General features: G+C 35.0%; 1 protein-coding gene across 3 annotated transcripts in view; it reads left to right on the top strand.

Moving 5' to 3' along the window:
* Nucleotides 1-18074, top strand: part of LRCH2 (leucine rich repeats and calponin homology domain containing 2) — a 55424-nt gene that overhangs the window by 19783 nt on the left and 17567 nt on the right. For 2 of the 3 annotated variants that reach the window (XM_072430414.1, XM_072430413.1), the window contains exons 5-15: nt 772-908; nt 2946-3079; nt 3559-3646; nt 3829-3937; nt 5478-5581; nt 6927-6994; nt 7913-8023; nt 8682-8759; nt 12663-12708; nt 13620-13730; nt 16127-16171. In XM_072430414.1, the coding sequence (XP_072286515.1) occupies nt 772-908; nt 2946-3079; nt 3559-3646; nt 3829-3937; nt 5478-5581; nt 6927-6994; nt 7913-8023; nt 8682-8759; nt 12663-12708; nt 13620-13730; nt 16127-16171 (1031 nt within the window). The remainder of the gene's footprint in view (nt 1-771; nt 909-2945; nt 3080-3558; nt 3647-3828; nt 3938-5477; nt 5582-6926; nt 6995-7912; nt 8024-8681; nt 8760-12662; nt 12709-13619; nt 13731-16126; nt 16172-18074) is intronic. The other variant, XM_072430416.1, reaches the window with a different exon arrangement.

Genomic DNA, 18074 nt, shown 5'->3' with positions numbered 1-18074 from the left:
TCTTTTGTCAGTTGGTATTACCTCCTGGTCACTGTTTTGAGTTTAGGGACCCTTTAGGGTAAAATAAGGGAATTGTTACTGTAATGACAATCGTCACATTGGTCTCTGTAAGTCGTTCTAAGTGCTTGTTAGGGTATTGAACATTAAATGCCAGCAGGTACATTATCTTCCTAAACAAGTGGTGCTTCAATTTCACAGACCTTTTTCCAATTGCTTTATGTAAATGTTGACTATGGAAACTGGATTACTAAAATAACTTGTTAGAAGGTACCAATGGGTTTTGGAGGCACATCTCTTCTCAGACACTGTAGGAATGTAATAATGTTTGCTTACATGACATTTTGGTACTTTGTTTTGGGGACTCTTGCCATTGTTAATGTTGCCTGGGTCAGGACTGTTAAAACCGGTTATTCACCTAGGCCAAACACACAGTAACTTTAGGGGCTAATACAAAATGGGCAGTTAAAGTAAAGTTGATAATAAACATACTCGGATATAATTTTCACTGCAATAGAAGTGATTGTACCATAACGCTAACACTTTGCAATAAATATTTTGTGCTTTTGCAGTGGGTTTTATTGCTGTGTGCTACAGCTACTGAGATTTCCTGATTGGCACTCTGCATTACTGATTAGTTGTCAGATGACATACATGATGTTGTTTGACCATTTTTATATATATTTATATTTATAGAATTTGGTTTCACTACTACTTCGGTAGCTTGATGCTAACTACTAAATATTTGCATGTCTGCTTTTGTATTCTTTTTAGAGTTATCGTCACTTCCTTTGGTAAAACTGGATTTTTCATGTAATAAGATTACAGAAATTCCAGTTAGTTACAGGAAGCTGAATCAGCTTGAAGTGTTAATATTAGACAATAATCCTATGCAGATCCCTCCAGCACAGGTGAGTGTACAAATCCATAATGAACTAGTTTCAGTGTCTGTGCATTTATAATATATTTTGCTTTTTAAAAGCGAGAATTGTTTTTTAGTGCTTTATTTGCACAGCTTTCATATAAAAGTCAACAGGATGTTCTTCTTAAATATTATTACCTCTTTCTTTATCTCCTATGTTGCTTGGAGACAGAAAAAAGAACTGTTCAGATCACATTGTTCAACTATTAAGCATGGCTGCATGCTTTTCTTTAATCTGCAGGGGAAAAGAGTTTCCTACATAGACACTGTTAAAATATTTGTGCACATCTATTCATGTAGACAACACATGTAAAGGTACCCATAGGAATTGATGACTGCATTCTACAGAGCTGGTAGAGCTCCATATCAACCTTTTTCTGCACACCCCACTGCCTGATGTCCAGACACCACACCAATGTATTGACACATACCTACAGCCCCTGACACACTTCATACGAGGCCAGTTGTGTGACTTTGTGTACAAAAAGGAGGTGGTGATGAGCAAGCTGAAGGCTGTGGCTGTTTAGACATAAATTTTTAGGTGCTTCTTGGTGTATTTATATATAGTCATGTACTGGGCAATGTTTAAGGTAGATAGCAAAATGACACACTTAAAAAGCAAATATTGTAGCACTAGTTTCATTTGTTCCTAATAAATTAAGAAGCTCATTTCGCATAGGGCAGCACTGTGGCTGAGTGTTTAGCACTCTGGCCTTTGCAGTGCTAGGTCCCAGGTTCGAATCTCAGCCAGTAAACTTTTTGCATGGAGTTTGCATGTCTCCCCTTGTTTGTGTGGGTTGTTTGCGTCAACTAAAATTCATTGAATTGTATACCACTGAAATTTTACCATATGTGGGCAATATTCTTGAATTGGATTTGATATAACTCTGAAAAAGTCAGTATTTACCTATTGTCAATTGATCAGAGCATCATTGAGTATGAATTGCTTTTCGGTCAGCTCATTTATTATCATGTGGTTTTCCTGACAAGCAAACCTTGTCTGCATTTTTCATGTCATTATTAGCCAAACACTTATTGGTTACTGTAGCTTTAAAATTGCAATATATTTTCCTAATTTGCATTAGTGTTACTTTAAAGATAGTGAAAGACCTTTGCAGGCAATAGTGAAAGATATAAAAACATGTTCATTCAGATTGTACAAACGCTAGCATTATATTGCATAGTAAAGATATGCATGTGTGGGTCACATAAAGTCATAATCTAGTGATTTGGGTTTTTGTAGTAAATCTAATCTGATTGTAATGTGTTATGAGGTTGTAGCAGAATGCCTAATCTTCTTTTTCTCAGTCACTACATGGACTTTTGATGATCTTTCAGACTGTTTTCATGCTGTGAAATGCAACACTACAGGAAAATATTTAGTACACAAGAGTTTATTTTTGCAGGCTTCCTGTTAAAGTTAAAAAGAGCACACATACACAGCTTTTATTTCACCTGGTCTTTTCCCTTCCGTAAATGGACTTTGGCGCCGTTTGTCCTACTTGTTTATGTTGTAAGAAAAAAGAAAGTATAAAAGAAAGTGTAAAGAAAAATAACTGTAAAATAATCCCTAACTGAAATGTTCTTCCTCAAATTGGCTGCTGCCTCCTTTCAACTTCTGCTTTTTTGTAAGGAGTGGCTTTAATGTGAAGCAGAGGCATTCCCACCCTTCCAACCCTTTTTTTTTTTTTTTTTTTTTTTTTTTTTTTTTTTTTTTTTCTTCAACCAAATAGGACGTCTTTAGGTCACAATTTTGACTTTAGGTTTATTTATTAGTGTTTAGGAGACATTTATGAATTTGTAACGACAATCTTTAAATGACAAATTATATGTACAAAGCATTCAGGGCACTTTAACACAGCTGGAATAAATCTCCTATTTTGGGAGGAAAAATGACCAGAGAATATCTGTCTGTACAGTTACCATCTCTATTTTGACTTGCCTATTGCTGTGTGCTATGTATTATTAGTTATTTGATTTTAGTGTTTGTGTAACAGTATTGATCCCATGCCTTTGATTTATACAGATTTGTCTTAAAGGAAAGGTGCATATATTTAAATTTTTGAATATTCACGCGTGCTGCAGGACCGAAAAGAAGCCAGATTCATTGGATTTGCCATCATTGGTAAAAAGACTGCCTTCACAACCTCTCACAGACAGGTATGTCATACCCACGTGTCTTTGCATTGTAATGAATGTCAGACATAGGCTTTTTTGTATGAAATATGGCATCTGTTATGTTTTGATTTCCATTTATACAGTAAATCAAAATATAGCAAGCTGACCTATATTGAATGTTGGAGTTAAGAGATAAGAGTTTCTCATAACACTACCCTGATTTCTAGGTAGCATTTAATTTCACTTGAACGGATTATTTAATTCAGATGTTTTAAAAGCATGTGACAGGTTGACTTTATTTTTAATTTTGGAGTAAACCTACAGGTTGGCTCTACATATGTTTTATATGATTACATAAAAAAACACCATGAACGCAAAACAAACTATACATATTCCTGTCCTGTTGGTGATGATCCAACTTTAATTTGCTTTTCTAGAGAATTAACCCACTTCTTTTAGATTAGCCCACTTGTGAATGTGTTTTATATGTTTAACACAAATGCTTATGTATTTGGTTGTAGCATTGAAGACTTTTATCCAAGTAAAAATCATGGTCCTGACTCTGGGATTGGTAGTGATAATGGAGATAAACGCCTTTCAACAACAGAAGTAAGTATTGTAAACACTCTTTTAAGCCAGATTATTAATGATTTGTTGCCCATAGCATTTTGTTAAATAGCTAGTGGGTGCCAGGGGCTGTGGAACCTTTGTATGCTGGCTGCAGTGGGTTTGATAAGAGAATGATCTATCCAGGGAATCCTCTGTGATCCAAGCTTTTACTTTCTTTACAGCCTTCAGACGATGATACAATCAGCCTTCACTCTCAGGTATCAGAATCAAGAGACCAGGCACTGAAAAACGACAATCACATAATAGGGAATAAGCAAGAGTCGCATAAAGGTAACCTTAATTTGGCGTAGATCAGTAGTGATAGAACAATTGGGGGGGAAAAGGGAAAATCGTGCAGCCAATAAGAACTAGTCAGTATCCTGCAGTCATTTTTTACTTGAATGGAAAGGGAAAAGGAATAATAATAGCTAACCTTGAGCAGTTGCTTTTATTTTTCTTAAAGGCTACCATCATAAGGCAGTGTAATAATCATTAAACAGGTTTACTACTATACACGTCTATCCAAGCCTTTTGTGTACTTCAAATGATGTAAAGATACAGATTTCTCAAAACGTTAGTGTTTTTTGCTTTTTACTTGTGTTGATGTATTGCCATCGTAGTATATTCTTTCTTCCTTTACGTCCTGTGCAGGCAGTTACCACATATGTATCTTTAGCAGCACCTCCACTAAAAACCACTCTTTATTTTCTGACATGGGCATACACTTACATAATTTCTAGAAATCCCCCTGAATCTTCAATTAGGATGTGTCTACCACTAGCTGCAGAAGATCTGTTTTCTTGCAGCTGCCCAGCACAGTTATTCTCTGTCTTACTAGGACCAGACCCTTGCTAGATTGGACTTTTTGCAGGGAAAGCCTTGAAATGTAACGTGGTGACACTGCACATCCTGGTTTTTGCTGTTGAGTGTTTTCTAGGTTCAGAGGTTTGCTTTTGTGTTTGTTGAGGCTGTGAAATTCACCTTTTTGACTGGGCTATATGATCTAGGCACCAGTCTTACTCGCTTTTTTTCATTTCTGTGCACCTCTTTGAACCCTCCAGATTCCTCACAGGTTCTTTCAAACCACCTACTGTCTCAGCAGTGGTATTTAGAGAAGTGTTAGGTGTTTAGTTATGGGTAAAAGTTAGGTAAATATGGTTACTGATTGGTAACTTTTGTTTTTTTCTTTCTTGCTTTTCTCCTTTGCTCCCTGATATAAACTTGCAGAAATGCCTTTAGCATGTTAATGATTTCTTTCCTTCTGCCAGTTTCTACCTCACTATTGTTTTCCAGTGATGTAGAAGCTGGCTAAAAAAAAAACAAGAGACAACAGAGACACACCAGTTATCCTCACCCCCAGAAGCATTCAAGGCTAAAGACCCTTTGTCAAGCTTAGCTTTTGGTCTCTGATTTTGGGGGGAGTAGCTGTGTGTTTATTATTATTACACAGGATTTATATAGCACCGACATATTACGCAGCACTTTACAAAGTCCATAATCACGTTATTAGCTGTCTTTCAAAGAAGCTCACAATTTATTGTTACTACCATAGTCATATGTCAATAACACAGTCTAAGGTCAAAATGCATGTTTTTGGAATGTGGGGGGAAACCGGAGTACCCGGAGGAAACCCACGCAAACACCGGGAGAACATACAAAACTCCTTGCAGATAATTTCCTAGCCGAGATTTAAACCTGGGACCTAGCACTGCAAAGACGAGAGTGCTAACTTCTAAGCCGCTGTGCTGCCCTAGTAGGCAAGATGCTAGCAGGAAAAATAGAGGCCCAAGAAAAAAGTTTCATTAACTTTGTTCTCTTCATAACATAACAGGTCAGGATCAGGATGGCTATGAATACGATCCCAGTGGTGAAGATGCTACCTTGTCAGATCATGGTGATGTTCAACTTAGTGGTCCTTTTGCTTCTTATATTAAGGTAACCCTAACTCAATGTACAATGTAACATGGTATTTGCATGCTCACAGGTTCAATTTTACCTGTTTATTGAAGCATATTGAAATTACAGTTATACAATGAATATGGACATAAAGTGCAGATTCTCAGCTTTATTCTGTGGGTATCCATATTCAGATTAGATGTTTTTTTTTGGGATCAAAAAAACAAATCACTCCAAAGCTATATAACCATTATTTTATAAACAATTAAGCAGATAAAAGGTCTGAAGTTGTTTCCAGGTTTGTATTTGCACTGGAAAGGTTTTGCGTTGGACCTACAACATGGGGTCAAAGGGGCTCTCCATGTAAGTGAAATGGACCATTCTTGGGCTGTGAAAACAGAAAAAAAATCAGTGAAATTGCAAGAATATTAGGAGTGGCAAAATCTACAGTTGTACAAAAAAACAGCATTTTGTGGACAGATGAAACGAAGATCAACCTCTTCCAGCATGATGGCAAGAAAAAAGTGTGGAGTAGAATTGGAAAAGCTCATTTTCCAATATAATACGTCCTCTACAACAAGGTGGAGGCAGTGTCATGACTTGGGCATGCATGCATGTGTAGTGGTACTGGGTCACTAGTGTTTATTGATGTTATTGTGAGGTCACAAGCAGCCGGATGATTTCTGAGAAGTAACCAACTAATTGGACATATACAGGAATTTTGCAGACAGAATGTACAAAGACATTATGGAAAAAAACCATATAGCACAGTGAAGAATGCACATTTTTAGTAGGGTATATATAAAAAACGAGAAATAGAAAAACAATAAACCACAGTTATATGTCAGATATTATAATGAAAAATTCCTAATCAACAAGCACTTTCCAGTGATTGAGCACACATTTCAGTTGCTGAAAACCAACCTTCAGACAAACCGCTGCAGTAAAGGCCTGGCAATTCATTACAAAGGAGGAAGCCCAGCATCTGGTGATGTCCATGGGTTCTTCACATCAAGACTTAATTCATTGCCTGCAAAGGTCTTTCAACAAAGTATTAAAAATAAATGGAGTATTTTCATCTATATTAGGTTGTCCAATTGGATTTAAGTCTCTGAAATTAGGTGCTTGTATATAAAAGGCTGCAGTTTCGAATTTTTTTCAATATTTTTTTTCCAACCTATTAAATAAAGCCAATAATCTGCATCTCAATTTTTCTCGGTTCTTTAATTTCAGTTCCATTGTGATGTACAGAACCACAATTATAGAAACTGTGTCAGTGTGCAAATATTTATGAACCTGACTGTAGATGAGCTGACTGTAGATGAACATTGCTTTCATTGTAGTAAATTTCACTATTAAGATTTTTTGGCTATTGTTTTTTTAGGAACGTGGAAAACTTTGTGACAAGTCGGAGAAGCCAGATGAGAATGAAGAATGGGAGGAAGAGCAAAGGTACATGGTTAACACTGAGTTATGTCTGTGGCAGAGTTTGGGATGATGCCCAGATGGCAGCCCTTGCTTTGCCAGATAGTTTTCTTCACTTCATTCTTCAAGGGCAAACCCTCCAGATATACTTACCTATGGGTATAAATTACCATGCCACACCCCAGGAATAATAAAATAAAAGGGACTTTTTAGGCATAACAAAATTTTAATTTAAAAACCATAATATAAATCACCATTTTTTCACATTAAATATCAACATAGGTATGTATATGTTTATATACATGGTATGTAAACCCCATCTTAAAATAAAAAGGACTTGAAGGTTTCTAAGAAATGGAACATGCAGAATTTTTTTTTAATGTCCTTTATAGACATCCCTATATGGATGTTTATTGTGAAATAAATGTTGTTTAAATTCATATTTTGTTAAGTCTAAAACTCATCCTTTCATTTGTTTTTTGTTTTTTTTTTTTGGTGTAGCAGAATTAAACCCTTTTTTGTTGCAGGCACCGCCGTCTTCTCCCTTCTTGCCTTTCATAGGGTGTTTGTTTATTCCCAGAATATGAAGGATAAGTCAATAGTCATATAGTTATTGCAGAAGGGACTGCCCCTTTCTGACACTTACAGGTTAAGTGTCAGTCATTTTATAAATATAGAAGATATGCACAAATTACCCTGTGCAAAAAGAAACATTTTATCAGGTTTAGAATATTAAAGCAGCTGCAGGTTGAAATGCAACAGTGTTTGTTTTTTTTAATATTTGTAATGCCAATCTCTAGTCACAGCTTTTTTCTATTTCTATATTATTTACTTTCAGTTTTTCTGTTTTTAACCAAACAGAAATTTTTTGATGGTGTAGATGATAATTATGCACATATGTAAATTTGTCAAAACTTTGAGCTTTTTTTTCCCCTTCACCCCCAGGCTTCAAAAAGAGCAACTATTGGTAGAGGCAGAGGAAGAAGATGAAATAAAAGAAGTTACGGATCTGAGGAAAATAGCAGCGCAGTTACTACAGCAAGAAAAACACAACAGGTATTTGCACTGTATTTATGGATAGGTTCTCAAATTACTTTCATGTGGACATTTATGGACTTTAGTGTCTTAAAGAATAAGCACAGTTTGAAAACCTAAAAATGATCTATTCCAATAAAATAACCAGAAAGTAAATTCAGTTTGTATTCCATGCATCTGTTATATATAAAAAGAAATTCTTCAAATTGTGGTTGGCTAGCATGGCTCAGCTCAGTCACTTTAGATGCCTGTATGCCTTCGAGAAGGATTGCTATTGGCTGACAGAGATCATCAAAATAGTTCATAAGTGTTCTTTGTTTCATATCTCTCTATTACCTCACTTGATGCATGTGCTGTATAGAAATCTTCGTTTTAGTACTTCTGAAATCCAGTTATCAGGAGCACTTCTATCAGAGTTACTTCTATCACAAAGGTGCACATATTCTTTGAGTCTCTTTTCTAGAACTATTTGTTGAAGGCACTTGGCATGCAGTGCTGCAGCATTTGAAACTCCCATTTAACATCCTAACTTTATTTTCTCTTTCAATTAATGATACATTTTTTAATCAAATCTATCTCTTTTCTTTTCTTTCTGCAAAACTAACATTATCTTCGCTTTCTGGTTTCTCCTCTTCTTTACTCCATCTTTGGGGTTGGCATGTTTGAAATTTGGCTACAGACGGAGGCCATTAAGTTATAGAACTTCATTCAGTGAAAAGCTCTTCCAGAGGACAAGAGCAGCTGGGCGGGCTTCAAGGTATCCCATTTGAGATTTATTGGGGCCCGTGACTTTGAAAAAAAAGTTGTTCATTTTTTTTTTTTTTAAAAACATTTCTAAAGAAATTTGAAGATGAACTGCAGCTATTTTCCTAAACAATTAAATGGTTTACTATTTAAAACATTTGTATATTATATGTAAAAATATTTAACCATTCTTGTGATTTACATACCTCTACTATTCTATGTGACTAAGCTAGTAACACATCTTACCTCTGCCTATTTTCCTTATGTTCAAACTCTTTGTTCCACAGACCCGAACTGCATAGTTTTTCCTGAAAAAAAAAGTACCAAGGTTAGATACATCAAAGCAACTAGTATTTTTAGAAGGAACTGAATATTATAAAATACATTTTGCTTCCATATTACAATAAGTTAATTAGAAAATAATCACAAACAAGGAGTTGCAATTGGTAAGCCAATTAGGAAGCGCTTTACTCACATCTCAACATAGTAATTTAGAAGAGCATAACTGCCCCTTCGTAAAAGCTGTTTTAAGCCCTAAGACCAAGTACTGAAAGTAGTGCGAAAACGTGTTTATGCTCATTTTGTAAATTGTTATTAATAACTTGTATTTTTTTTATAGGAACCAAATATAATGCAGCATTTTACAGTTCAAAGTGATTTTGCCAACAGTCTCTCAAAGGGGTTCACAATCTAATGTCTCTATCATAGTCATATGTCATTAGCAGTCTAAGGGCAAGCCAGATACTCCTTATGAAAGTAGAAATACTTCTTTTGGTCACTTATATTTCACCTTGTTACTAAGAGCTAGATTTTACGGAGTCAAGGCTAGGCCCATCCTTCTTTTCTCCCTATTATTTATGGCTAAAATGAAGCGACAGTTACTGGAGTGACAGTTTATTATATGGGGTAGACTTAAATTTTAAATTGCTTTAATGCTTCTTTATGGTTTAGCATGCCAGATAAACCAGACAGCTTATTTCACCATTAACAATATTTCCACTTGTAAAATACTTTGTTGGAAACATGGCAATGAGTTATTTTTTTATCATTTTAAATATTAAACAGGATTTGTATATTACATATTACTCAGCCCTGTACATTAAATAGGGGTTGCAAATGACCGACTGTTACAGACAGTGACACAGGTGGAGGAGAGGACTGTCCCGAAGGGCTGAGAATCTAGGAGGTGTGGGTTGTCTCACATAATAGGAGGGGAGATATGAAGTGATGGGAAGTAGTGAGGGTTTTAAGAGACAGAAGACGACGGGTAGGCAAGTTTGAAAAAATGGTTATAGACTGGGCCTATGTTCACTTAAATTTTTAGATTTGCTGAGGACTGTAAGGATTTTGGAGGTGTGGACCACATGTGGTCCAAAAAACATTAGTTTCAATGTGTCTGAGCTTTGTACTAAGAGTACTTGTACTAGTTGCTGAAGCTCTCTCCTTTTGGATTCAATACAAAATAACTGTATTGAATCCAATAGAAATAAATCTTTATATAATTATATTTATATATTTATATTAGGTTTATATATTATACATGCTACTGTACACTTATTTTACAGGTTTTAGTATTTCTATGCACCTTTGTTTTAACAGATTTGCTAAGAATTATAGGCCTACAATGTAAAATAAATTTTCCATTCAAAAAAATGTAACCCTTTTTGCATGAAAATACAGACAGAATTGGAACGCTAGGGGGATAAATAAAGAAGTGGTTAGTAGGTAATGTTTTTAGCTTTGTGCTAGAGGAGTCTGTGAGCCCTTGGCTATCTAGACAAAAAATTGGGACCACAGAGGTTTCCATAAAACATCAGTTGCTAAAGTTTGCTGTTCTTGCTGGTAAGCTTTCTAAAACAGCTGTATACACACAGACTGGCCTCTTTTTATCAGACAATGCTAAGAACCATGTCTCCGGGCAGAGAGTTGCTGTTATATAAGGAAAAAAAATTGTTGCATGTCATAAAGTAAATCAATTTCATTGTAATAATGAGTGTTTGCCTGGACCAAAACTATGTTATACAACTCCCTTTTTTCGAATCTCATTTCCTATCTTGTTCATAGCTGCTGTCAGGTAAGTAATATGGGGCTCATTAAACATGGATTTAAACTTGGATTTATAAATGTTAAAAATTATTTGTAAAACAAAACTTTTTGTTGTTGTTTTACATTACATTGTTACATTTTTACATTGTTTTAGGATTGTATGTCTGATATAATTTCTGTCAAATAATCCTAAAATCAATTTAGTTTTACCTATGTTTATTGACTTTTGTAAAGAATATAGGGATAAAAACCATATTGACTAAGAACTGGATGAGAAATTTCTTTATATAAGGATTTTAGTTTTCTCTATTTGAATTATGTATGTTTTGGTAATTTTGAATAAAAAAAAAATGGTTGTTTAGTTAGTTATTGGTAGCACTGACTGGCCAATAAGCCAATTTGTATGTAATGTGCACTTTCAATCTCTTCATGTGTAAAATTAACTTAAAGTGAAACTAAACCCCTGATACTCACCTGTCCTCGTTCAGTCGTAGGGTGCCACAATCTTTGGCCATCTTGATTGGCCAGGATGACGTAACTTCTGCACAGGAGCACGGGAGTTCATTCATTCCTGGCACGTGCAAAGGAAGCTGGAATTGCTGGGTATCCCTGGCAAACAACAAACCAGTAAGAATGGCTAATGCAGAAGGGACATCCTTGTCCTTTTATGCAAAATAAATACCAGCCTTATCATGGATTTTTCAAAGTGGGACTTTAGTTCCACTTTTCAGAGTTGCAATACATCAGTGCAGGGTGATAACTGATTACTATTAAGTATTGGTTTTTCCATATTTAATAAACCATATTTATCAGTAGATTTTATTTTGATGAATTTTCATTAGGTAATGTATTATTGTGGTTTATCTAAAACTTTTTCCAATGTGAACAGTTTCCCTCACATACAGATGAGTGGTGAATAGTTATTGGGTATCATTGGTATAAGAGCTACATAGAGAATCCTAAAACATGCCTTTTTCTTTGTACAATTGCCACTACTGATAATGTTTACGTATAACAGTGCAGTTAGAGAAGTCTTCTGTAGCGCCATAACTTTCATCTCTTATCTTTCCTATACTGTAATATTGTCTGTATTCTTTTTTAATTCTGGTTAGAAAGATCTGCTTTCAGTAAATGTCTATCTAGAGACTTGATGTGCAGTTCCATTATGTTAATCTTTTGTAGCCACTGGGGATAACTGTGTTAATTTAACCACATCCAAAGCCTTGCTCCTGATAGTGCTGTGATCTTTATTCATTTCTCAAATAATTAATCACAGAGAAAGCTCTAGGGCTCGGCTTTTTTAAAAACCTCATTTGTCTGCCAGGTGACCTTTTTTATTATTTTATAGTGAGCACAATATAGTTTTAGAATTTCGTAACCTAAAAACAGAAACCACAAATTTAGCTTAAGTGATAAGTGTTTTAATTCACAAAAAATAATATGCAAAGCAAACCCTGCATAAATAAATGGTATTCAAACAAATAATCTGCATTACCCGATTTTGTAAAGTAGTTGGGGAGAAAAAAGAAGAAAAGATTCCTGCATTGTTCACAATAAGGAGCTTAGTTAAGCCTTCTGCCTGGGGATTTAGATTCGCGATCAGAGAATGTATGTATGCCCTAATTTTAGTAAAAATCCTGGTCTGCAAATCATTAGGTTTGTGACATTGGAACCACGATGTAGCTCAAGTCTCTCTCCATTGCTTGATTTTAAGTGTATTGAGGGGATAGGAGATGAAGAAATGATTCTGCTTATCTTCTGTGGCTATTCAGACATGTTAGATCTACTATATAGTTCACACAGGGAAAATGGGAATGATTTTTGCAAATTGGTTCTAGTACAAATGTGATGTGTTATGTTCTCTTTTTAGTGGCACACCTGGAGATCACTCGCAATTATCGCCATGCAGCTGGCCAGTAAGTACAATACATTAAATTTGACATCCGGAAATTTAGCTGTCCAGAAAAAAAAATTTGTAGTTCATCTTTGTATACTTGGGATTCATTTTGACTCGAAAAAATATAAACTTTTTAAAAGTGAATGTAAAAGTTTAAAAGAGAAAAATATTTTGTAAAAGAGGGTATAACAATATTCCTAGGTTTTTTTTAAATCTATTTATAGGAGGGCCTTCCATGCACCCCTCTAGTTTGGCTCCATTTTCAAGGGTTAAGCCTACTTCAGATGTTCAATTGAAGTGCCTGTAAAAGACCACTACTCTGAAAATGTTGTTTAAATTACTATATGAAACTATTAAATGTATTGATTATCAGAAAAGAAAAACAAAGGTGAATATGGTAAAACTCCGTTTCCACTGGACTGTGTGGCTACAAATATCATAATGATTACATCATGGCTGACTCTTCTCTACATGACTTTTGTTATTGCCAACTTCCAATAATGCTAGGGGGATAATACATTGTTCTAACACAATAATGGTTTGGTAAAAGTTCAATTTAGAACATTGATTTTTCATAGTGTCTTTTAAGGGTGTATGCAAACAATAAAAAGCAGGCTACACCATCTGTCTTATAGGCAAGCTGGCCTCTTGTCAATCAATGGGCCATTTTTGCCTATGTAAAAAATACAGATCAAACCCAAAGTAAATGCCTATAATACACATTTAGGTTTTATACATATTATAAAGAAGGAAATCTGACAGGGCCACTGTGATTAGCAATTCCATTTTTGCTCCTGTTTTTGGACATTAACTCCTTAAAACCCTATGTGCTACTTTTGGGTAGTCTAAATCCAATAGCAACTTAGACTTAATGTATTTATGTTGTAAATTTATTTCTAATTAGTGACCCATTCCTATCCTTTTCTGCAGGGAGGTGAAAAGGATCGAAGTAATGAACGAGGCTGGTCAGCAGCTGAGAGTTCAGTATGGCAGACGGAAGAGAGGAGAAGGTCCAAGCAGACCAGGAAGGAGTATTTCAAGGTAAAGAAATAAAAAAAAAAAGCAACGATTGTCTTGCTTCCAGAAAAATCTTTATTTTTTTGTTATTATTGCTAATGTTGATATTTGGATTGTATTTTTGTTTTACATTTTTCACTTAGCAATTACTTTGCATTTTATTACATTTCTGTAAAAGACATCCCTGGTCCTGGCCTTAACTTCTGAACACTTGTACGGAAATATGTGCATAGAGTATTTGAAAGGGCTTTCAGTGGTCTTAAATCATGTAAAACCATTTTTCAATTCTCCTGTGCGTCAAAAAACAATTCTGAATGTCCCTTTAGACTTGATGACCAGAAGCCATTGATTACTAGGTTGATCACTGATTTAGCAGCCTATGTGAATTTGACAATAATAATATAATACTAATTTGCATGCCTAAATTAATTTTATTTTCATTTTAAGGATGTAAATTTCTTCTAGAATTTTTAGGTTTCCTGTTTATTTTTATTATTGAGGAATGGAGAAAAAAATCATTGTGTCTGGTTTTAGAATATTCATATTTAGTCTTTACATACTTTCACAGAGGCAGTGCTGTTATCCAGTAAATGAATTGGATGTTACTGATTTAACTATCGTTGAGAATTGCTAGAAATGACACCAAAGTCCTTCAATTTAACCTCCTTGCAGAAGTCATTAACTAATGACAGGAAGCTAAGCGTAATATCCCAGGTATCCTCATGTATTTTTCTCATGAACTGCAGCTGCATTTTATCACTTATCACGCTAGGTGCAAGCATTGGCATACAATCACTTTGTTATATAGATTGTCTGTATGTAGGAAATATTTCATCAAAGTTGGTAAAGGAATTTCTTTATAATGAAGTAATTATTAAGGTAAATGTTAAAGGAACTAAAATCATGAGTTCAGTTTCCAAAGAGCATCATATCTCTGTCACACTAGGTTTTCAGGGTACATCTACTTGTTTGATGTTTTATTTCCATGTCTGCATCCATTTTCTATGTTTTTCCATGTTTCAACACCGATGTTATACACTCCCCAAATGGACTGTAATACTATTTTATGCCTCATATGGAAATGAAAATGCCAATAAAGATTCCACATAACAAACCAATATTTAAAATACCAGAATACTGTCTAGTACGTGATGTATAAATATGAGGTCTCTGTATTCAGAATGAACAGGTATTGACTGGATCAGAAACTTTACAGGAAGATAACATTTAAACAAAAAGTAATATTTAAAAAGTAATTCAGTAAAACTCTACTCTAAACCAGGTATTAGAATCTCTAAATTGTAATACTAGATTGTGCCATTATGGGTTTTACAAAAGCTATTTTTTTCCTGCATGGATTATACCAATATTCATCTTTAGACATTTACATAAATAGCAGTGCTGCCCGCAATTGATCAATACAAAGTTTAGTTCTTATGTTTGGGTCTGCTTTAATATATTAGATTTTATGTTCATGCAGTTCCTATAATTTTCCACTAGGTGACACTGGAACTCATTCAGTTAAAAACCTGAAATTTTCCTGTTTGGGTACGTGTGTGTTTATTAGCATAACTACTTTAGAGCAAAACTTTAGTTAAATATTAAAAAAAATCTGCATCCAGGTAGGTGTGTTATTGCACAAAGGACAGGAAATATCTCTTCTGCAGTAAATTAAACAGTCCTTCCTTATTTTTGTAAACACACTTGCCCTTTCCTTTGCAGTTGCGATCATCATCTACTTTCTTCTGGATTTCTTGATCTTTGGCCATCTTTATTCACTGGACCAGAATTAAATATCTCACAGGCATTGAATTTTTTTTTTTTTTTAAAGCAAACAAGCAGCTAAGTACATTTTATTGCAGAAGGGACATCACCTGTGTTTTTCTAAATTAAAGACCTACCTGATCGCACATTTTCCAAAGTGGAGCAACACGTGTCAGCACTGCTGTGAAACACAGGACTGTGGTTTGATCAAGCAGTTTCTTTGCTTATGATGCCAATAAATCTTAGAAAATAAAAAAGGTGGAATAACCAGTGGTCACTGGATGACATTGGGCGATTAGAAGACATAAGTTTTCTAGCTACAAGTAGGAAACATATAGCATATAAATAATAAAATGCTTACCTCACTACAAATCTATATTTGGAACAGTATTAGGTTTGTCCATTACCTCTCATTTAACATATGTATTAATGTAAATATTCATAGTTTCTTTTTACTAGAGTGAACAGCCAAGAGCCCATAGTTGCCCTTACAAGTGTTCTGGAAGCCCCTTTATCCTTGGTAATATGTAAGCACATTTTAACTCCTAACGGGGCTCTTTAAATCAACCACAATAGTTTATTTATTTGATTTTGCTGTAACTGTTATTTTTGGTTTCAGAAAACAAAAACGTCATATTCTGTTTATTTTGTTACAGTACAAGTCTTCTCGGAAATGCTCAAGTGGAAATGACAATGATGAGGTAAGGCACAGACAGTGGAAACCTCAATGTTTAGCAAGCAATATGTTTGCATGCATAGTATGTGTATTACCAAGCATAAATATAAGATATACAAGATATACCTAGATATAGAAGATTATATCTCTTATTGGATAATGTATGCTAATAGGCAAAAAAATATGTTCTCTTCTGAAATAAATATTCTAATTTTTTTGTGAATTGCTTAAGATTTCTTCTGTTAAATATTTTTGAATAGTTTGATTTATCCTCTTCTCCTTTAAATTATTTATTCCAGTCTGGCAATGACATGACAATGACATGCTTAGCACACAGTTATCAGCACAAAGTCAAGCAGTTGGCAGAGCAGTAATTAAAGGGTAACCTATATCTTTTGGTCTAAAAATTTGCCATTAAGCTAAATTAGAGGGTAAATGTAAATTTGTTAGGTAAGCCTTTAAGGGGAAAAAAAAATTAAAATTAAATGTATATTTACAGAACACCAAACCATCCCTTGCAACAAAACTTTAACCCTTAACCCCACATTCTTACCTTTTAAACTGGAGACTTCTATAAAATCATGCAGCTCTGAAATTTAGGTGCCAAATAATAATAAAAAAACACTGCATTAAAATGCTTGGCAGTTACTAGGCTTGTTCACATGTACTCTTAATTTTTTGTGAATCAATGACTCTTCTTATTAGATTGGTTGTGATCTTTGAAAGCTAATGGGAAAAAGCTGCAGGAATCTGAGTTTTATTAGGCCTTATAGAATTCATGTCCCAGTTTGCAGTCGACTTTTAGGATCCTGAATTTTATCTGGTCATCTTCATACAAAGGCCGTAGCATAGTACAAGAATAAACTTCAAGCCTTTCTTATTGTTTATTAGTATACAGGTGGTCCCCGGGTTACATATGAGATAGGGGACTGTAGGTTTGTTCTTAAGTTGAATTTGTATGTAAGTCAGAACAGGCACATTATTTTAACAAAATACAATTAGGACAGATGTTTGTCTCAACATATTATTAGGCAGTGAGATCTCAGTTACTGTATAAAATCGTCACCCTAAACTAATCACAAAAAAAAACAAAACAAAAAAAAAATTTATGGAGACTAGACATTCATTACTTCTGGAGCAAGCTGTGCTCTGATATGCAAAATGAAACAACTGCAAAGTTTGCCTTGGTCATTAAAGAGTTACAAGATGTTAAAGATCAGCTCAGCTCTTTAGATCACCCACAACCTCAGCTGTGTTTAGCAAAAGACTTCTTCTACAAGGCAATTTAAAATGCCCCCCTCCCCCCATGAAGCCTCCGTCCTGCACACAAGCGAGCAGGGAAGCCCTGTTCGTATCTAGGAGTGATCTGTTTTTTGGTGGACCACCTGTATATTAAACCCAAGACCAGACAGTACAAGGTGCCGATAATGATTTTTGTGTACCCTGGGCTAAAAGAGGTGTACAGAAGTGGTTTAAAGGTTTTCCTAATCGATGGTGGACATCTTTTGTAGTTAGCATGTTTACTTTTAAAAAAAAGTTCTCTTTAAGGTCTTAGGACAGGGGTCTGCAACCTGCGGCTCCGGAGCCGCATGCGGCTCTTCAGCCTCCTTGTTGTGGCTCCCTTCGGCTGCTGAAAAAAAAAAAAGTTAGAACTTGTTGTATGAAGTAAAAAAAAATAATTTGATGTATGTGCAAATGTGTTTTTATGTCTGTGTTTGTATATACATTATATATAATAGGTTTACACACATGCAATGTTCTCCTCATCCCTTTTTAGCCGGAAGCACCACCTGGCACTTTTCAGTAACCACCCAGCTGATATTGCCTGGTTACTAGTTGGTAGTTGGTTCACAATACAGGGGCTGCCACCCACCTACAATTTCTTCCCACCCAGCTTAAAAAAAATTCTGGGTTGAATACTGCTCATG

Source organism: Pyxicephalus adspersus, chromosome Z, assembly GCF_032062135.1.
Source record: "Pyxicephalus adspersus chromosome Z, UCB_Pads_2.0, whole genome shotgun sequence".
NCBI lineage: Eukaryota > Metazoa > Chordata > Amphibia > Anura > Pyxicephalidae > Pyxicephalus > Pyxicephalus adspersus.
Note: the sequence above shows the minus strand (reverse complement) of the source record. Positions and strands in the feature narration are given on the sequence as shown.